The sequence below is a fragment of the Sciurus carolinensis genome, chromosome 1, assembly GCF_902686445.1.
Source record: "Sciurus carolinensis chromosome 1, mSciCar1.2, whole genome shotgun sequence".
Classification (NCBI taxonomy): Eukaryota; Metazoa; Chordata; class Mammalia; order Rodentia; family Sciuridae; genus Sciurus; species Sciurus carolinensis.
The window spans coordinates 86,152,824-86,175,586 of NC_062213.1; the positions used below are offsets into that span (position 1 = coordinate 86,152,824).

General features: G+C 38.5%; 1 protein-coding gene across 1 annotated transcript in view; it reads right to left on the bottom strand.

Moving 5' to 3' along the window:
• Window positions 1–7,991, bottom strand: part of Ube2v2 (ubiquitin conjugating enzyme E2 V2) — a 66,484-nt gene extending 58,493 nt beyond the window's left edge. Inside the window, exons 1-2 of the mRNA XM_047553532.1 lie at window positions 7,685–7,991; window positions 7,318–7,641 (exon numbers count right to left, since the gene is read on the bottom strand). Of these exons, the coding sequence (XP_047409488.1) occupies window positions 7,318–7,641; window positions 7,685–7,991 (631 nt within the window). The remainder of the gene's footprint in view (window positions 1–7,317; window positions 7,642–7,684) is intronic.
• Window positions 7,992–22,763: the final 14,772 nt, after the last annotated feature.

Genomic DNA, 22,763 nt, shown 5'->3' on the forward strand with positions numbered 1-22,763 from the left:
AAATAAACAGCTTATAAGCACATGAAGTAATACTCAATATCACTAGTCAACAGTGAAATGCAAGTCAAAATCATGAGATACCATATCACATCTCACAAGATGACTATAATCCAAGTCAAGGAAGTTCTGGTTAGGATGCTGTAACTCTCATGTACTACTGCTACAAATGTAAAATTATTTCCCTTAGGAAAAGTCTGGCAGTTCTTCTAAAAGTTAAATCACCTTACTACTCACCAGTTTCCACTCCTAGGTATCTACCCAAAAGAAAGAAAATGTGTCCATGCAGAACTTGAATGTCTATAACAGCCTACACCCAACAGTTAGTACATACTGTGTCTGATACTATCAGTATATACAACAACCCCAAATGTGCAGGAACAGATGAATTGTTAAAGGAAAAATGGCTTATCCATATAGTGGAATATTTTTCAGCCACAAAAATTGATATAAAGTATAGATACATCTACAACATGGAAACCCTTAAAAACATTATATACATTAAACACAAAAGACCACACACGACAATATAATTCCACTCATATAAAGTATAGAACCAGGCATACCTCTCTCTCAAGATTGTCCCATTCTCCCTTGAATATGTATCTACTTTACTTAATAAACTTCTGTCTATGACTTTTACTGGTATATGTTGAAATCTATTCTGTCGCATATGCCAAGAACCCCACTGGTTCTCCATCAAGTTCCCCCTTCTCTCCAGAAACTCCTTGGACCCTTCTTCAGAGACATTTCTTCTCCCATGACATCTCTTAGTAACCAGTACAGGGAAATTTGAAGGCATCGACTTTGATTCCAACAATCCCAAGAAAATGTATCTACTTACTTAAATAAACCCTGTCTCTGCCTTTGAAAAAATGTTTTAAAATAAATAAGGGCCACTTTAGAAATAATAAATTATAATAATATAAGTATTTAAAATTTAACACATCAGGTTGTGATTCCTACATCCAACACAGAGATGCATTTTATCAATTGTTCACAGCATTAGCAGTATATTCCCTTCCTCTACTCTCCCCAAAATAACCTGTCACAATGATAAATTTATAAAAACTCAGGGAACAGTTCTACATATGTCATTTGCTTATAAACCAAATCTGTGCTCACAAAAAAGACTTGCTTAATGTGGAACAATATTTAGCCACTAATATTACTTTGTCTAAAACGGTTTTTTATTCTTTTGAATACCACCTTTTATTCTATAAAAGAACATGGAGTTTTAATTATCTATAATGCCTTTAGTCTCTAAAGTATCTTACCTTGATTGTTAATGGCATTTATTTGTGAAATAACATTACTGGATTTCCACAAAATAAAAGCAAACAAAGCACACATAGAATATGATGTGATACAGAAGTAGTATTAGAGAACCTAAAATCAAGGGGGCTAGGGTTGTAGTTCAGTGGTAAAGACTTGTCTAGCATGCATGAGGAACTGGGTTTGATTCTCAGTACCACATATAACTAAAGGTCCATCAACAGCTAAAAAAATACATATCTTAAAAAAAAAAAAGAAAGAAAGAAAAGAAAAGAAAAGGATCTAAAATCAAGAAACTAGCTCTGGCAGGCACAGTAGCACACAACTGTAAACTCATACTCAGGAGGTTGAAGAAGCAAGATTACAGGTTCAAGGCCAGATTCAGCAACATAGTGAGAACCTCTCAAAATACAAAATAGTAACAGTAAGGGTTGTGGGAAGGTGCTGGGAAGAAGCTCAGTGGTAAAGCGCATCTGGGTTCAATCCTTAGTACTGGAAGGAAGGAAGGAGAAGGAGAAAAAGAAAGAGATGAAAAGAAATCAGTGTATCTCTGGACTCACCATTTATATAATTATTTGTGAAAGAAAGTTAGCAACAAAGTTTGTACTTTGTATTATTCACAGTGTACCATAGAAAGTGAAATTGAGCACTGTTATTGGGTTATTATTTATCTAACTAAATAACCCTGTGAAAGTCATTGCATACCTAGATTTCTACTACTAATCTATAAAATGAACTTGGCTTAATATAGATGGTCCATAATGTACTTTCCATTAGAAACACATGTAAGAACCTACAAATAGTTATAAGGATTTACCTTCTGCAGTTTGAGACTTTGCTAAGTTCCAACTTAGAGTGAAAATAACACTTGTACTCACACCTATGAGTCAAGGTTTTATAAACAAAAATAAATCACTCCCAAATCCAGTCCTGAAGACTCATTTTACATAGACTCAGACTTACATTAGTTGTTTCAAAGAGCGTTTGAAAAAATGGTTACTTTTGAAACATGCTTTCAAACAATGAATTCTGTTTATTCTACCTTGTATGCCTTATATTTACTTCTTTGAAATATTATGTTAAAGAGTTCCCAATATAATTACTAAATGGATGTTTCCATACAGACAATCCCTGCTGTTAGGATCTCATATGCAAGAATTCCAGTTATCACAGTTTAAATTAACACCAATCCCTCAACACAATTCAAATTGCAGGCACCACAGTGGTATCATAAGTAGATACATAAAGTACAAACTTAGCTGCTAGCTCTTTTGACCACAATCACTAAGTAAAAACAGATGCATGTCATGATCAATAACCAACATATTACTTTTTTCAGACAAGCCACTGCTTGTCTGTTATCAGTTCACAGACACAAAAGTTGTGTTGCCTCCTTGTCTACCAGTGGCAAATTCATGATTAACATTTTATAATAGATACTAAAAAGAGTTATTGGCCAACAAAACTGAAAGCACAGCAAAGAAACAAAACTGGTAACACTGGAAATGAAATGAGAACTGAACATGTTATGTGTTGATGCTATTTGAGCAGCCAGAAAAACTTTGTAAAGGCAAACTAATCAATACAAATGAGGAAACTACTTTTGAGAAAAGACGACGCCCTGGAAGTCAAAAACTTCATCTTAAAGGGAACACTGAAAAAGAATAAAACACTGTAGATGAAAAGCACCTGTAATCCCAGCAATTCAGGAGGCCAAGGCCAAGAGGATCACAAGTTTAAGGCCAGGTTCATCAACTTAAAAATAAAAAGGCTAGGGATGTATCTCAGCATCCTGGGTTCAATACCCAGTAATGCAAAATAAATAAATATATAAATATATACATTCATACATACATACCGATAAAAGATCCAACTTAGGAGCATCACAATTTGCCAAAGTTTAGAAAGAACACTTTCTACTCTGTATCCTAAGTTATATGATAAGAATTATTAAAACTACCCTTGACAAGTTTTGTTTGCTTATTCTTCCCCCACAGACACTGGGAATTGAACCCAAAGATGCTTTACCACAGAGCTACCTCCCCAACCCTTCAGCACTTTTTTTTCCCCTTTTTTCTTTTTTTTTGAGAAAGGGTCTCATTAAGTTGCCAAGTCTGTCCTTCAACTTGCAATTGCCTGCCTCATTCTCCAGGTTAACAAAATATTTACTATTTAATTCTTAGTGTTTCTAGTATTTTAAAAGTATAGTGTATAAATCTTAATTTTACAATTTATCATTCTCCTATACATTTGTAACCAACAATAAGAGTTTTTGTATCCTTTTTTTTTTTTTTTTTTTTTTTTTGGTGCTGGGGATCGAACCCAGGGACTTGTGACTTGTGCTTGCAAGGTAAGCACTCTACCGACTGAGCTATCTCCCTAGCCCCCAACAATAAGAGTTTTTAATATTTAAGAAATATTTTCAGGCTGGGGTTGTAGCTCAGTGGGACAGCGCTTGCCTGGCATGTGCGATGCACTGGGTTTGATTCTCAGCACCACATATAAGTAAGTAAAATAAAGGTCCACTGACAACTAAAAAATGTTTTAAAAAAAATTCAAAGACCTCAGAATCACAATCTTCCCACTAAAACTGCTTTAAATAGTTTGAAGTTTGCATGGCTTCCCCCATCTCCACTCCCATCCCACCTGGTATTGGGGATTAAACCCAAGAGTTCTAAGCTACATTTGGGTCCTTTTTATTTTTTATTTTGAAACAGGGTCTAAGTTGCCCTACCTGGCTGGCCTCAAACTTGAGATCCTCTTTTTTAAAGATTACATTTGGTACCTGGGATTGAACTGGGGTACTTAACCACTGCTGCCTCAGCCTCCTGAGTTACTGGGATTACAAGAGTGCTCCACCAAGCCCAGTTTGTGAGGTCATTTTTACTTCCCAAAACTACTCTTCAAGGCAAAGACTGAATGTATAGTGAGGCTGTATTATTTAATCATATTATGAAGAGCATATGCACATCAAGAACATCAAGAAAAATCCACTAGGCCAGTTTTGAAAATCTCAAGAAGAAAATAAACCATAGTTCAGTTCTTCCACAAGTTTAGTTCCAAGGTTCTATTATAATTTGCTATGTAATCCTCTTCTACTACTCCCAAGTTCTGTTCATATTCAAGCATTTTCAACTAAAGATACTAGGATTAGTGAAATGCCCAAAGAGGCAGGGACAGTAGGGAAATCACAACACTGCCAAACTAGGTTTTCTTCCAGTATACTACAATGCTGCTCATTTCTGAAAAGGACAATTAAGTTTTACTTTGGTTTTGTTTTCTGTTCATGTAAGTTTACCCAAATCTACTATGGAAGAAAAACATTTTTTTCCTGAGCCTCTCATTACTTAAAGACATTTTTATACTTATCTGCAGCAAAGAGACTAGAGCCCCATCACAACACTAATACAACCTTAGTGATAAATTTTAAAACATTTCATGTTATAATGTAAGGGTATCTACCACATAGGGTCCTGGGAGAGAAAAAGGACATTAAGTAAAGAATAAGGAAATATAAATATAGTATCAACTTTAGTTAACAATAAATATGTTAATACTGGTTCATTAAGTGTAACAAATGTGCCATTTGAAACTGAATGTAAGGTATACAGAAAATCTGTGTACTATCTCTGTGAATCTAACTATTAAAAGCTTATTTTGGAAAAAAAAAAGAAAAAAGTGCTATACATACATTTTTATCTAGCACATTACTACAATGATGCTGACGTGTAATGAAATTTTGAATCAAAAGCATTCATCAGCCAGTCACAGTGGCACATGCCTATAATCCCAGTAGCTCAGGAGGTCAAGGAAGGAGGATCATAAGTACAAGCTCCGGTTTGGCAAATTAGAAAGACCCTGTCTCAAAATAAAAAAAATAAATAAATAAAAAGGATTAGGAATGTAGCTCAGTGGTAAAGCACCTCTATGTTCAATCCCCAATACTAAAAATATTTATATATTATATATATAAAATAAACAAATATTCATATACATGCTGCATATATATATATATATCATATATATTGCATTTTTTTCTTTTTAGCCTATTAAACAACTATTTTTTTAAACATTTTTTAATTGTAGATGGACGCAATACCTTTATTTATTTTATTTTTATGTGGTTCTGAGGATGGAACCCAGTGCCTCACATGTGCTAAGCAAGCACTCTACCACTGAGCTACAAGTCCAGACTCACAACTATTTTTATCAAAGATATTTTGTCTTAAAGAAAAAACATGTATATGATATCAATCCAGCTCATCTAATTTTAAATTTCAACATTAAATTTCAGTTGAAATTTCATGTAACATTTATTTATACTTACTTTAAGTACCATTTTCCCTCTCATGCTACCAAAAAGCAAACAAAAGAATAACTAATGGTATAAATCAAAATAATTCATTTCAAGCCAGGCATGGTGGCACACACCTGCAATCCCAGCGGCTTGGGAGGCTAAGGCAGGAAGATCACAAGTTCAAAGCCAGACTCAGCAAAAGCAAGGCACTAAGCAACTCAATGAGACCCTGTTTCTAAATAAAATACAAAATAGGGCTGGAGAAGCAGCTTAGTGGTCAAGTGCTCCTGAGTTCAATACCTAGTACCCAAAAATAAATAAATGAATAATAATAATTCATTTCAAAACATAGTGTAAAGCTTTTTCTGGACTCAGTTCCCTCCCAGTTTGACAAGACCATCAATTATCTAAAGTACAGAAATAGATAAATAAAATAACATAAAACTAACCATGGCAATTTTGGGTTTTTTGTTTTGTTTTGTTTTTTTGGCTTTTGCAGTACTAGGAATCAAACCCAAGGCCTTGCACCTGCTAGGAAAACACTCTTCCACTAAGCTACATCCACACTAACAAGTTTCAGAGTGAATTTCAGTGGTTTATGAAAACTCAACTGCCTACAATGTATTTTCTAATTATTTCAAGGCTTCAAAATTCTTGTCTAAAAATAGTGAAACTGTAACAAAGAGAATGTAGAATTGTAAACAGAATTCCAATGTGCAATAAACACACTAATAAACTATCAGCAACTAGTTTATAATGTATATTCAACTTCCTAAAACAACTAAAAGTTGTTAACAAAAAGTACATGGTCCAGCATCGTCTAATGTCTGATCTTTTCAAATTATTTTAACATTCTCTAGTGTCTAGTGTAGGGGAGGGGGAGATGTGTTTAAATAAACAATGCAATCACAAAATGAAAACTATCGAATTAAATACATCATTTTATTACTTAATTTTCAAGTATATTTTTAACTATAGGTACCAAACACAACTCTGAAAAGGATAAGGTTCCATTCACAAGGACACAGATTTCAAATAGCAAAAACAAAAGTTGCAATACCAAAAGTCACTTTCAAAATGATCCTTGCTTTGCCAGTTAGTGCTGACCCCGAGAATATTGAAATATTTCTCCAAAGCCAAAATTGCTAGATCTTATCACCTATGACACCTACACATTAACAATGATTTAACAGACACAAAATGTACAGAGATATTACCCGAAAAGTATCAATCACCACATACAAATCCTTTTATTTTAGCACACAGATTTGAAATTTCGTTTTATTATGCAATGATGGCATGAAATATTAAATCTCACTGTTCTATAATCTAGTTTCAATAAAGACTAGTGAAAAGATCATACGCACTATCATTTTAAGCAGTAAAGGTAACATTTCTAACTAAATATTTTTGAAATAGTCAAATTTCTAAAGCCTCAATGTTAACACTTAATTTCAAAGTCTACACTCGTAAGAAACCAAACACTGTATTCAGTATGACAGAGAAGTTGAAAGCTTATCTGAGAAACCACTTGTTCAATTATGTTTCATCTTGGTCTGGTTTTGTTTGCACTGCAGCTTTCCACTTAAGTGAAAAATAAAAAATAAAAGTATGTATTCAGTCAGGTAAGAATAATCCTCTCTCCCTCATTCTGAAGAGCAATCGTCCTCTCCTCCACCCATGTCAAGGAGAGTCCCGGAGAACCGGACCTCCCTACCCGACCCAGGATGTCTCTCAACGTCACCCACCTTCAGTGACCAAGGTTGACACCCGCCCACCTTGGGCCTCGTCTCCTCTCTCCCCCAACAGCTTCCATCCTCGACCCCGAGGACCCTGATTCTGCGCGAGCGCAGGGGACACCCCGCCACCGGACCACGGGCGCGCGGCCGACGCGCGAGCACGACCCGCCACCCCCGACGGTCGACCCGGGCCCTTGGCATCCGCGCTGGTCCCACCCGATCCCTCCCCAGTCCAGGCTTCGTTCCAGGGGAGCGCAGTGTTCAAGAAATCGCACTCCGGCTTCTCCCACCCGGACAGCACTCGGCCACCAGCAGCAGGCGGAGGGGCAGAGCCGGGTCAGAGAGGGAAAGCAGGCAGCCCGGCCCGGGAACCGACCTGTGGAGACCGCCATCTTCTCCTGCAGCCCGACGCAGCCGCCCGCACGCACGGGACGTAGTGCGTCACTTCCGGGAGCGCGCCGCCGGTCCACGTCACCATGGGCTCCACCCACGGCGGCAGACGCTGCTGTGTCTGGAGTGATGACTGGGACCGTGAGCCATGGGGACGCAACCCCCGCCCCGTGACTATACTTAACCTCAAAACAGTAGGAGAAGGCTGTAAGACACAGTGCAGCCAGCCTCCATAAAATAGAGCAAAAGACGAAAAGAAAACGTGTTAAAAGGCATGTGCAGTATGGCTGCATTCTGAGATGTAGGAGCCCAGAACCAGTTGCAATAAGCGCCTGAAAAGATGTGCGGCAAAGGAGAATACACACGAATTTTCAATCCTTTAGTACCTTAAAAAAGAAAAAAAAAAAAAAAAATGGGGAGGCCCTCAGTAATGTTTAATATTCATTAATTATTGAAATGATATTGGACAAAGTTGAATTAGAACATGTTATTAAAATAAAAACCATAAAATATGGGCTTTGATAATTTTGTGTTGAAAAATTATTTGAGTTGGACAATAAATTTGAAGAACCCCCTAAGAAACCAATTTATTGTATTTAGTTATATACATAATAGTGAAAATTATTTAAATGTATGACTAAGCTAAAAAGATCTTTCAAGAAGAATAAAATTTGTAAGCAATAATGTTCTTTTGCAAACGTTTTTATAAGTTTAGTTTTCACTCTAGCAGTACAATAAACGTGGCTGCTGCATAACTTATTAGCCCAAAAAGAAAGGGCAAGATGCAAACCTCATGAATCATCTCAGCTGTTTATTCAGAAACAAAGTTTCACCCCGGAACAGGGGAGGCAGGGATGAAATGGCACTGCTGGGTCCACTTTCCTGGTGGAAAATGAGCCACTGAACATAGAAAGGGACTGGGTTTATATAGGTTATTTTGAGGGGTGGTTTAGGGAATGTATCAGTTTCCTTAAGCACTCAGATATTTGAACTTTTGGGGGTCAGGGGTCTGTGGGCAGTGTGTGGAGAGATTACTTTTGGGAAACTAATGCCTCCTAGAGTCTTTCTTTAAGGGTGATGAGACACTTCCATCCCATATGCAGCCAGCACCTGGCAAACATTTGTCTTGGGAGGTGAAGGCTGACAGTACCCACAGTATTCTTTTTCACTCCCTTTTCCCAGGCCATATTATCTTGGGGATTTTTTCATTTTCCATATCTACTATAACTAACTGATGGCACTCGAATGCTACCTAACAAATTAAAGACTGGAAGTAGTATATGATAGTATCATTCATATATTAAAAGAAATGGGAGTAAACCGAAAAAGAACTGAAATGACTTTCCAAGAGCACACACCTATTGAGGAAGATGTAGAAAGGCTTAGGCAGTCAGGGCAAAATGGTGAGTGAGGAGGTCTGGGCAGGGCAAGAACAAAGGAGCTTGGAAGGGTCTTCTGATGAGGTCAACTTCCTGGTTGTGCTTGTGGGCACAAGCAGGGGACCCAATCAGACAGACACTTCTGTGCTCACACTCCTAAGTGGAGATCCAATAGAAAAACTAAAACAGATGTGTAGACAAAAGGGGCACCAATCAATAATGGTGAGGAGAGAGGGGATGGGGGAGGAGATGAGGAAAGGAGAAAATTCCAGAGACCATACAAAGAACAGGCCAAAACTCCCCCACCAGATTCCCAGCTCTGGGGCCTCTTCTATTCAGAGAAGTCTGTCTCTTGTTGCTTTTGCAGTAAACCTGCTTCTTGCTTGCTGTCTCTGTGTTCTGTTCTTCAATTCTTTGTTGAACGGGACAATAACCCCAGCACTCCTAGATGGTAACACTACCAATAGTTTGCAGCAGATCTGGAGTTCTAATGCAATTTTTTTGTTTATTTGGGGAAGGGGTTCATATTTTGGTACTGGAGAAAGAACCCAAAGGTGCTTTACCACTGAGCTACTCCCCAGGCCTTTTTATTTTGAGACAGGGTGTTGCTAAGTTGCTTAGGACCTGGCAAATTGCTGAGAATTGCACATGCAATTCTCCTGCCTCAGCCTACTGAGTCACTGGGAGTACAGACTCTAATACAGTTTTGAACCCCAAGTTAGTGCTTTTTTCATTCCTAGTTTCCATTACTTTGTTGGTCATGATACTTGTAGATATTGGTGTTGCTATAATGGCACCCTATTACCTTAGATTTTTGATTTTAGGGTTAATTGTGATGTAGAGACAGAGGTAATTATTGCCAGTAGGGGATTTTTATTTCTTTCCATACTGTCCATTAATCCCATCTCTTACACCTTGGAAGCTTGAAGAAAGACTTTCTTAGTTGCTGAATGGGGAATGTCAGGAGTTTTTGTTTATCTCAGGTGGTCCTACCTATGCCCCCTAATATGAAGTGACACTATATAACACTCTTGATATTTGTTTCATTCTCTAGGCAACCTCCCCCTTCATTCGTGCTTCTGGTATTCGTGCAGTTGTTTTGTACAGTCCCCTTGCTTTGAGTGTGAGCTAAGTTTACTGACTAGTTTCTTTTTTTTTGGGGGGGGGTGTACCAGGGATTGAACCCACAGGTGCTTTACCACTGAGCCACATCCTCAATCCTTTTTTTATTTTTCATTTTGAGACAGGGTCTTGCCAAGTTGCTTCAGGCCTCACTAAGTTGCTAAGACTGGCTTTAAATTTGCGATCTTCCTGCCTCAGCATCCCAAGCCCATGGGATTATAAGCTTGGCAACCACACCTGGCAAAATTGGGGGTTTTTGGTTCATTTGTTTGTTTTACTGACTAGTTTCTGTTGAACTGAGAAAAGCAGACGTGCTGCCATATCAATTCTGGGTTCGTTTTTAGAAGTTTGGGTTCTGCCTCTAGCACTCTCTTGCTTCCTCTGAGGAGAACCAGCTGCCTTGTTGAGAGCTTTCATGAGGAAAAGTACTCATGGCAAAAAAAGTGAGGCGTTTGTTTTTTGTTTTTGTTTGGGGAGGGATTCTTAGACTGCTAAGTTTGAGGATAATTTGCTAAGCAGCATTGTTATTGCATGTTCATTAATCATATAAACTGTGTAATAATCATATGATTTTCACAAATGTCTAGCCCAATTACACTTGGCTACAGGGGCCCTGCATTGACATAGATTTTCCATCTTATTAAGGTTGTGGTAAGCTTAACTATGCTCATCTCAACAGAAACAAAAGTAATAATTAGCTGGGCACAGTGGCCCACGACTATAATCCCAATGACTTGGGAGGCTGAGGCAGGAGGATCAAGAGTTCAAAGCCAGCCTCAGCAAAATCAAGGCACTAAGCAACTGAGACCCTGTCTCTAAATAAAATACAAATTAGGGTTGGGGATGTGAATCAGTGGTCAAGTGCCCTGGAGTTCAATTAAAAAAAAAAAAAAAAAAGAAAGAATTGAGGAAATGCCTCCATCAACAACAGCCAAATAAGTTTTATAGGAATTTTGTGTTTTCCTCTTGACTCTTGCTGCTCAAAAACTCAAATCCAAACACCTAGCACATCACTAGTAAATATTAACATATATATATTCTTAATGTATATACTGAGTTCATTCCCTCAATTCACCTTACTTTCCCTGTTCTCCTTCCTATTTCATACCTTTTTGCTTCCTTAACATGGTACTTACTATGTCTCTATAAGCATGTACAAAACTTCTCCCCTTCTAGTTTTAGAAAGAATAGTATTAATTATATGAATAAGCTATTTATTACTGGATAATTGAGAATTACTTAGCATATGCCATTTCCTAATCTCCTTCTGAAAACAAGTGCCCGATCATATGCTACTAGTGAAAGACACCTTAAGTTGCTTCTCAGCTTAGGGTGACTAGCAGCCTCTGTAGAAGTCTACCACAAGAACAAACAACTTTGCCAAACATCTGTATGTGCGTGTGTGTGTGTGTGTGTTTCCCTCTCTCATATGGGTTTTCTCTCTCTCTCTCTCTCTCTCTCTCTCTCTCACACACACACACACACACACACACACACACCTGTCCTGAAAAATACAGAAAATAACAATGAATGGAAGCAGGAAAAAAAAAAAAAAAGAAAGGCACACAAGAAGACACATAGAGAGGAAAGGAGTTACAGAATTTCTTTAATGACACTTTGAATCAGTCATGTCCCTTAACTGCTCTGATGTCCCATCCTCCCAGTTATCTAAACAAATATTCTTCTTCTTCCTGTGAGTAGACACACAACTCCCATGAAGTTCCTGCCTCCCTCGCTGCCATCGGTGACTGTGACAGATGTACTTCAAAGTGTGCAATGACCCACGCCTTCTGGAGTTCATGACCCTATGTGATCCACACCCTCTCTTTGAGTGTTAGTGACAATTGTCACTTGTCTTTAACCAAAACATGGCAAATGATGGGAACCACTTATGCAACTATAATACATGCTATCATATTAGCCTGTTCTACAAAAAAAGCTTTTTCTTTACTGGATCTAATGAAGCAAACTGCCATGTTGCAAGCTTCCCTTTGGAAGGGATTACATAACGAGAAACCTCTGGCCAATAGCCGGCAAGAAACTGAGGTTCTCAAGTGTAACAGCTAAAGAAACCAAGTGCTGCCAACCCCCCACGTGAGCTTGGAAGCTGTTCCCTCCTCAGTCAAACCTTGGAACAAGACTATAGCCCCTGAACTGATACTTGGAACTTAAGCATGCAGAGGGCACAACTGAGCCAAACACAGATAACTGACCCAGAGACACTGTGGGAGGATAACTGTCCTGTAGTCACCAAGTTTGTGATAATCAGTTTGCATCAGTAGAAAATAATACAACATTATTTTATTGTAAGCTACCAACAGCTTGAGTGAGCCTGTTTTTCTCACAGAAAAAGTTTCTTGGGGCTGGGGAGATAGCTCAGTCGGTAGAGAGCTTGCCTTGCAAGCACAAGGCCCTGGGTTTGATCCCCAGCACCCCCCCGCAAAAAAAAAAAAGTTTCTTACACAACAACCTAATAGGAATTTCTTACCAGTGTCGGGGAAACTAATATTATCATCAAATTATTAAACTTTCCCCCACTGTATCTTCTCAATTCTAGTGACCTCATTGCAGACATACTTAGATTACAACAGTATCTCAACTAACCTGTCCTAATTTGTGTGTGGAGGGGGGAGGGTATTACTGAAGATCAAACCCAGGGTTATTTTACCCCTGAGCTACATCCCCTGTCCTTTTTGTTTTTTTATTTTGAGACAGGGTCTCACTAAGTTGCTGAGCCTGGTTTTGAACACTCGAACCTCTTCCCTTAGTCTCCTGAGCTACTGGAATAACAGGTGTGCACCACCAGCCTGACAATATCCAAAGTACTTAAACAGTACTTTCTAACTGAGAAAACCTGCAGTTGCTACTTTTTTTTTTTTTTCCAACTACCAGGCTGGCATAAGTTTCCTGCTGATTTCTAATTCAAATCAATTCATAACGGTAGCTAAAGACCCAAGTCTAAAGCCATCACCAAGCTCAGCAGAAAGAAAGTACTGCATTATGTGTCAATGTCTGTTGTAGGGATTTTTCAGCCTGGTGGATAATGTAAAGGCCAAACGTTACTGTTTGACTTTCACAACACACCAGAATTCTCCTCCTCCAATATATCCTGTATTATCCTTCATCCCTAACCATACTGCATTCAAGCCATTTTCTACATACACTGTTACTGCCACTTTCATGGTAGTTTCTCTTCCTTAGATTTCCCATCTCTCTCTACTTTCAACATCCTAACACTCCATAAGATCCAATTCAAATACCACTTGCCTGAATCCTTTCCTGATTTGTTTTTTGTCCTTCCATTAAACTGCTCTAGTTCTCTTACTAAGGATTCAGTAAAATCAGATCCAACCAGGTTCCATGGCGCATGCCTATAATCCAGTAGCTCAGGAGGCTGAGGCAGGAGGATCATGAGTTCAGAGCCAGACTCAGCAACTTAGCAAGGAGGTGAGTGATTTAGCAAGGTCCTGTCTCTAAATAAAATATTTAAAAAGGGTCAGAGAAAAAGCTCAGTGGTTGAGTGCCCCTGGGTTTAATTCCTGATACAGAAAAAAAAAATCAGATTCATTTTAATTCACTTGACTTTTTGAACTACAAGCTGTGAGGTCTAAGTAACCAAGGAATTCAAGGAACCTGCTGAATGGAAAATTCAGTACCTGTAACTAAACATGCTCATGGGACTCAGTAGTAGAGCACTTGTCTAGCATGTGAGGCCCTGGATCTGATCCAGCTTCTCAAAACAAAAAATAAGAAAACATTCACACATATGCACACACAAGACCTCAGTATTTGCTCTAGGAATTTTGCTCTCTTTTCAACATTTCAACACACTTCCCTGTGCCTTCTGCTTTGTAACTGGGTTTCTTTCTCCAGCTTGGGACAAAGTCTAACCATTTAAAGTGTCTGGTCTAAAGTTTACCTTTCTCAGATGGTGAGGAGGAATCTCATAAAAATCAAAGGGAGATCAGTAGAGTAGTGAAAGAGACTTGGGGAATAGAGGAGGGGAGGGAATTTGAGCTACCACTGAGTTATACCCTCAGCTTCCCAATGGTTTTTAACAACATATTTGGACTATGTCTAAATCCAGTTAATTAACATATGAATTACCACACGTGATTTTTTGAGATGAGAACACTTAAAATCTTCTCTTAGAATTTATCAAAATACAATGCACTGTTATTAATCACAGTCAACACATTGTATAATAAGTCACCTGACCTTATTTTTGCTGTCCAATTGAAACTTGTATTCTTTGACCAACATCTCTCCCAATACCCACCACAACCTGAATCTCTACTTACCTCTATTCTATTCTTTCCTTCTATAAATTCACATTTTTTAGATTCCAAATATAAGTGAGATCATGGGATTTGTCTTTCTGTGTCTGGCTTATTTCACTTAACATGATGTCCTCCAGATTCATCCAATTGCCACAAATGACAAAAATCATCTTCTCCTTCTCCTTCTTATTCTTTTACTGGGGACTGAACCCCCAGGAGCACTTTAACACTGAGTCACATCCCCAGCCCTTTTAATTTTTTATTTTGAGATGGGCGTCTAAGTTGCTTAGGACCTAGCTAAATTGCCCAGGTTGGCCTTGAACTTGTGATCATCCTACCTCACCTCCCCAGTTGTTGAGATTTACAGGGGTGTGCCCTGCTCCTGGCTGATTTTATTCTTTTTTAAGTCTTCCATTCCATAGGAGTTCATTTTATATTGTAATAGTTAATTAGAATTGTCAAATTGATTGGATTAAGAGATGCGGATGATTAGGAGGCTTCTGGGTGTGTCAACGAAGGCATGTCTAGGAATGATTGGAATGTGGGATAGTGAACTGCAGACCCTCCCTAAGTGTAGGAGGAGCACTGCCCAATAGGATGGTGGTTTGAATGGAATAAAAGTTGGAAGAACAAGGAAGCAGATGCAGATGCAGATGCAAGCTCAACTCTTTTTGAAAGGGTTCTTGATTGTTGCTTGGATCGTCTGAGGTTATTGGACTCTCACTTCTTCACTCTTCCAAAGCAGACTCTGCCAGTGATTCTTTAAGTAGTTTCCAGAAGCCTTGGTCTCGCACTACGGTAGCACTGTTGATCCTTCTTGTTCTGGGGCTTCCCTGTCTTGACTGTGCAACTGCTGGTTTTTCCAGTTCTCCAACTGCAGACAGCCATTGTGGACTATCCAGCTTCTAGTCATGTAAGCCAATCTAATAAATCCCCTTTTTGTAATCATGTTTCCTGTTGATTTTGTTCCTCTAGAGAATCCTGACTAGTACATATGTGAATACACCACATTTTCTTTATTAATTCATCCTTTGATATCTTGTTGACATCCTGATTCTATTTTTTTTGGATACATACCCAGAAGAGGTATTGCTGGGTCCTATGGTACTTCTATTTTTAAATTTTGAGAAACTATAATAATGGCCATACAAATTATATTCCCATCAACAATATTTATATTCCCATCAGCAAGGGTTCCCATTTCTTCACATCCTACCAGCACTTTTTATATTTCATCCTTTTAATAATAGGTATCTGAAGAGATGAGAGCTAATAGAATTGTGTTCTAATTTGTACTTCTCTGATGGTGAGGCTAACATTCTTTAATATACCTGTTGGTGGTTATTTGTATGTTTTCTTTTGAGATATGTCAATTCAGAACCATTGCCCATTGTGTGTGTGTGTGTGTGTGTGTGTGTGTGTGTGTGTGATCACATCCAGAACCTTGCTCATGCTAAGCAGACACTTCACCAGTGAGTTAAATCCCCAGCCAGATGTTACTTTGTTTTCATCTGGTTTTCTTTGGTTATTGAGTTGTTGAAATTCCTAATATATTTTGGGTATTAGACCTTAATCACACATATGGTTTGCAACCATCTTCTTCCATTATGTAGGTAGTCTCTTCTAGAGGACCAATTTTTTTAGTTGGCTACACATTATCACCTTTTCCTAGTGTTTTAAGAATATCTGGAATTTGTACTAATCAGGTTTGGTAAGACACACTGACACAGAAATGACCGTCATGAAGAAAAAAGTATGCTCACAGATCCCAAGAAGTAGGAGGCATTGGTAGGTCAAGCAGAGTCACATGGGGGGGCTCCAGGGTCAATCAAGAGGCAGAAGAGTAAGGGGGGAGTGTGAGAAGAAATAGGCAAGGTATGGTAAATAGGTTTAGGATTAGTTACTTTGAATAATTTCAGGGGATTCCTGGTCATAGGGGCTAGTCCTAATTTGTCTGGTGATCAGGAGAAAGGAACAGTAGCCAGGAGTGTCAATAAAGAGAACTTGATAAAGGAGGGAGTGGGATATTATTTGGATTGATTGGTTTGCTTTTTTTTTTTTTTTTTTTTTTTTTTTTGCGGTGCTGGGGATCAAACCCAGGGCCTTGTGCTTGCAAGGCAAGCACTCTACCAACTGAGCTATCTCCCCAGCCCAATTGGTTTGCATTTAAAAGGCACAGTCCAGGAGAATTGTTCACTATCTCTAAGAATTAGTTCATCCTGGAAGGGGTCATCTTTCCAGAAGTAAAAGACTGCAAGATGTCATATCATCAGAGTACACAAAGTAAAAGATCTGGTTAACATCAGGTCTCCCTCTACTTCACGGGCCATTCCTTCTGAGTCTCCTTTTATGCTTTTTTTCTCTTCCTTGTAAATCCATAGTATTAAGTGCTAACTCTAAATTCTTGAGTGTGTTTTTATTACCCTCCCTACATTTACTTCAAGATCACAGCCAGGTTTATAACTTTAAGTTTTATCTAAATGTTTTTATTCTCGAATTTTTTATCTCAAACCTGAACCTGTCCCTTAAACTCTACACTCTAATTAATCTAACTCAGGTTAGCTTCTAAAATGCAATAGTCAATTGGACATTTCAAATTTTTTTTCTTTTGGGTACTGGGTTCAAATCCATAAGCACTCCATCACTAAGCTGCATACACAACCCTTCACACTTTTTTTTTTTTTTTGAGGCGGGGTCTTGACAATAGTTGCTCAGGTTGACCTCCAACTTGCAAGTTCCTGCCTCAGTCTCAAATTATAGGCATACACCACTGTGCCTGGTTTAGACATCTCAAATTTAACTGAACTCTTCATCTTCCCACCAGAGTTCTACCTTAAAGCTTATTTCTCTCCCTCAGGTAAATGATAAATTCATTTTGCTGAAGCCATAATCCTTGGAATCATCCTTGATTTCCCTTTCACCCACACTATGCAATTAGGCCATCCAGAAATTTTGGTGGATCTGCCTTCCAGATACTCCTAACAATTATCATAACATCTGCTTTGCAGTCCTTGTACAACTTTCCATCACATCTTACCTAGAGATTCCAAGAGTCCCCATGCTGCTGCTTTTCCTCCAAATACCTTGTCCTTCTCTAATACACAGAGTGATCACTCCCTGCATCCAGGGCCCTCACATCAACTGACTGCTCCCTACCACCAGGACCCACAGACCAACTGATTGCATCCCACCTCCAGCTTAGTGATGGAGTGCTTATTTATTTAAGGCATAAATAAGCAGGGCACTGTGGCTCACACCTGCAATCCCACTGGCTCAAGAGGGTGAGGCAGGAGGATCACAAATTCAAAGTCAGCCTCAGCAACTTATTGAGGCCCTAAGCAACTCTGACTCAAAAATAAAAATAAAAAAGGCTAGGGATGTATCTCTGTGATTAAATGCCCCTGGTTAAATCTCCTGTACCAAAAACAAAAACAAACAAAACAAAAAACATAAATAAAATTATGAAAAATACACATTCTCTCTCTCTTTTCTTGAGCTGGGACATCCATATCCTCTTGTCCTCAGATATCTGAACTCTTGCTTATTGAAATTTTCTAGTTCAGGACTTAATCCATTAGTCCCCATAGCTCTCAGACTTTAGGTCTCAGAGTGAGAGATGCCATGGGTCCCCCTGCATCTCAGGCCTGCAGAGTCAAACTTCAATGCCATAGAAGGAGTTAAAGATGTACCATCTCAAATTATAACAAATTGGGACCTACCCATCACCCAACACCCAAGGTTCACCTGCTGATCATCCAACAGCAGTCAGAAGACTGACAACAGACCGCCAGTGGAGGGTCAGTGGCCTGTTGTTGCCTGGAAGTTCACTGTCACAGTACCTGCAGGTTTGGCTACATGTGGCTGCTGCCATTTTGAGACAACAGCCAGGACTTGTAGGACCCCTGGCCTGACCGACTGAACCCCATCTCCAGGATCCCTCAGCCTGACCGATCACTCCCTGCATCCAGGGCCCTCACATCAACTGACTGCTCCCTACCACCAGGACCCCCAGACCAACTGATTGCATCCCACCTCCAGGATCCCGCAACCAGACAGACAACACCCCACCTCCAAGACCCCTGTCTGACCAACCCCACCACTCCTCCAGGACCTCCAGCTGACCACGCCCAGTCCCCCCGAGGTGCAGCTTCCCATTTGTCAACACATTTGGAAGCCAGAGCGGCCATCTTGGATAATCCTAGAAGCTGTATCCTGGATCAAGACAGGGATGCCCTCTTTCACCACTTATATTCAACATCATCCTTGAATTACTAGCCAGAACAATTAGACAGACCAAAGAAATTAAAGGGATACAAATAGGAAAAGAGGAACTCAAGCTGTCACTATTTGCTGAAGACATGATTCTCTATTTAGAGGATCCAAAAAACTCCTGCAGAAAACTTCTAAACCACATAAATGAATTCAGCAAAGTAGCAGGTTATAAAATCAAAACCCATAAATCTAAAGCATTTCTATACATACGCGATGAAACATCTGAAAGGGAAATAAGGAATACAACTCCATTTGCAATAGCCTCAAAAAAATAAATAAATAAAATACTTGGGCATCAATCTAACCAAAGAGGTGAGAGATCTCTACAATGAAAACTAAAAAAACATTGAAGAAAGAAATTGAGAAAGACCTTAGAAGATGGAAAGATCTGCCATGTTCTTAGATAGGCAGAATTAATATTATCAAAATGGCCATACTTCCTAAGGTGCTATACAGATTTAACACAATTCTTTTTTTTTTCTTTATTTTTTTTTTATTATTGTACACAAATGGGATACATGTTGTTTCTCTGTTTGTACATGGCGTAGAGGCATACCATTTGTGTAATCATAAATTTACATAGGGTAATGTTTGATTCATTCTGTTATTTTTTCCCTTCCCCCCACCCCTCCCACCCCTCTTTTCCCTCTATACAGTCCTTCCTTCCTCCATTCTTGCCCCCCTTCCTAAACCTAACTCTAACCCTAACACTAACTCTTCCCACCCCCTATTATGTGTCCTCATCCACTTATTAGCGATATCATTCTTCCTTTGGTTTTTGAAATTGGCTTATCTCACTTAGCATGATATTCTCCAGTTTCATCCATTTGCCTGCAAATGCCATAATTTTATCATTCTTTATGGCAGAGTAATATTCCACTGTATATATATACCACATTTTCTTTATCCATTCATCAATTGAAGGACATCTAGGTTGGTTCCACAATCTGGCTATTGTGAACTGAGCAGCTATGAATATTGATGTGGCTGTATCTCTGTAATATGCTGATTTTAAATCCTTTGGGTATAGGCCAAGGAGTGGGATAGCTGGGTCAAATGGTGGTTCCATTCCAAGTTTTCTAAGGAATCTCCATACTGCTTTCCAGAGTGGCTGCACTAATTTGCAGCCCCACCAGCAATGTATGAGTGTACCTTTCTCCCCACATCCTCGCCAACACCTGTTGTTGCTTGTATTCTTGATAATCGCCATTCTAATTGGGGTGAGATGGAATCTTAGGGTGGTTTTGATTTGCATTTCTCTTATTACTAGAGATGTTGAACATTTTTCCATATGTTTGTTGATTGCTTGTAAATCTTCTTCTGTGAAGTGTCTATTCATTTCCTTAGCCCATTTGTCGATTGGATTACTTGCATTCTTGGTGTAGAGTTTTTTGAGTTCTTTATAGATTCTGGAGATTAGTGCTCTATCTGAAGTATGATTGGCAAAGATTTTCTCCCACTCTGTAGGCTCTTTCTTCGCATTGCTGATAGTTTCCTTTGCTGAGAGAAAGCTTTTTAGTTTGAATCTATCCCAGTTATTAATTCTTGCTTTTATTTCTTGTGCTATTGGAGTCCTGTTGAGGAAGTCTGGTCCTAAGCCGACATGTTGAAGCTCTGGACCTACTTTTTCTTCTATAAGATGCAAGGTCTCTGGTCTGATTCTGAGATCCTTAATCCATTTTGAGTTTAGTTTTGTGCATGGTGAGAGATATGGGTTTAGTTTCATTCTGTTGCGTATGGATTTCCAATTCTCCCAGCACCATTTGTTGAAGAGGCTATCTTTTCTCCATTGCATATTTTTGGCCCCTTTGTCTAGTATGAGAAAATTGTATTTATTTGGGTTTGTGTCCGTGTCCTCTATTCTGTACCATTGATCCAACTTTCTATTTTGATACCAATACCATGCCGTTTTTGTTACTATTGCTTTGTAGTAGAGTTGAAGATCTGGTATTGCGATACCCCCGCTTCACTCTTTCTGCCAAGGATTGCTTTAGCTATTCTGGGTTTTTTATTCTTCCAGATGAATTTCATAATTGCTTGCTCTATTTCTGTAAGGTATATCATTGGGATTTTAATTGGAATTGCATTAAATCTGTATAGCACTTTTGGTAGTATGGCCATTTTGACAATATTAATTCTTCCTATCCAAGAACATGGGAGATCTTTCCATCTTCTGAGGTTTTCTTGAATTTCTTTCTTTAGTGTTCTGTAGTTCTCATTGTAGAGGTCTTTCACCTCTTTTGTGAGATTGATTCCCAAATACTTTAGTTTTTTCGAAGCTATTGTGAATGGGGTAGTTTTCCTAATTTCTCTTCCTGAAGATTCATCGCTTATGTATAGAAATGCCTTAGATTTATGTGCATTGATCTTATATCCCGCTACTTTACTGAATTCACTTATGAGATCTAACAGTTTTCTGGTGGAATTTCCTGGTTCCTCTAAGTATACCATCATATCATCAGCAAATAGGGATAGTTTGAGTTCTTCTTTTCCTATTCATATCCCTTTAATTTCTTTGGTCTGTCTAATTGCTCTGGCTAGAGTTTCAAGGACGATATTGAATAGAAGTGGTGAAAGAGGGCATCCTGCCTTGTTGCAGTTTTTAGAGGGAATGCTTTCAGTTTTTCACCATTTAGAATAATATTAGCCATGGGCTTAGCGTAGATGGCCTTTACAATGTTAAGGAATGTTCCTATTATCCCTATTTTTTCTAGTGTTTTGAGCATGAAGGGATGCTGTATTTTATCAAATGCTTTTTCTGCATCTATCGAAATAATCATGTGATTCTTGACTTTAAGTCTATTGATATGGTGAATTACATTTATTGATTCCCTGATGTTGAACCAACCTTGCATCCCTGGGATGAAACCCACTTGATCATGGTGCACTATCTTTTTAATATGTTTTCGTATGCAATTTGCTAAAATTTTGTTGAGTATTTTTGCGTCGATGTTCATTAAGGATATTGGTCTGAAATTTTCTTTCCTCGATGTGTCTCTGTCTGGTTTAGGTATCAGGGTGATATTGGCTTCATAGAATGAGTTTGGGAGGGTTCCCTCCTCTTCTATTTTATGGAATACTTTGAGAAGTATTGGAATGAGCTCTTCTTTAAAAGTTTTGTAGAACTCGGCTGAGAACCCATCTGGTCCTGGACTTTTCTTTGTTGGTAGGCTTTTGATGACTTCTTCTATTTCATTACTTGAAATTGGTCTATTTAAATTGTGTATATCCTCCTCGTTCAGTTTAGGCAATTCATGTCTCTAGAAACCTGTTGATGTCTTCGAAATTTTCTATTTTGTTGGACTATAGATTTTCAAAATAGCTTCTAATTATGTTTTGTATTTCAGTCGTGTCTGTTGTGATATTTCCTTGTTCATTTCGAATTTCAGTGATTTGGGTTTTCTCTTGTCCTCTCTTTGTTAGTGTGGCTAAAGGTTTATCAATTTTGTTTATTTTTTCGAAGAACCAACTATTTATTTTGTCAATTTTTTGTATTGTTTCTTTTGTTTCAATTTCGTTGATTTCAGCTCTCAGTTTGACTATTTCCTGTCTTCTACTACTTTTGGTGTTGGTCTGTTCTTCTTTTTCTAGGGCTTTGAGCTGTAGTGTTAGGTCGTTTATTTTTTGAGTCTTACTTCTTTTATTAAATGTGCTCCATGAAATAAATCTTCCTCTAAGTACTGCTTTCATAGTGTCCCAGAGATTTTGATATGATGTTTCTTTGTTCTCGTTTACCTCTAAGAATTTTTTAATTTCCTTCCTAATATCTTCTGTTATCCATTCATCATAGAGTAGCATGTTGTTTAATCTCCAGGTGTTGGAGTAGTTTCTGTTTTTTACTCTTTCATTAATTTGTAACTTCAATCCATTATGATCTGATAGAATACAAGGTAGTGTCTCTATCTTCTTGTATTTGCTGACATTAGCTTTGTGGCATAATATATGGTCTATTTTAGAGAAGGATCCATGTGCTGCTGAGAAGAAAGTGTATTCGCTCTTGGTTGGATGGTAT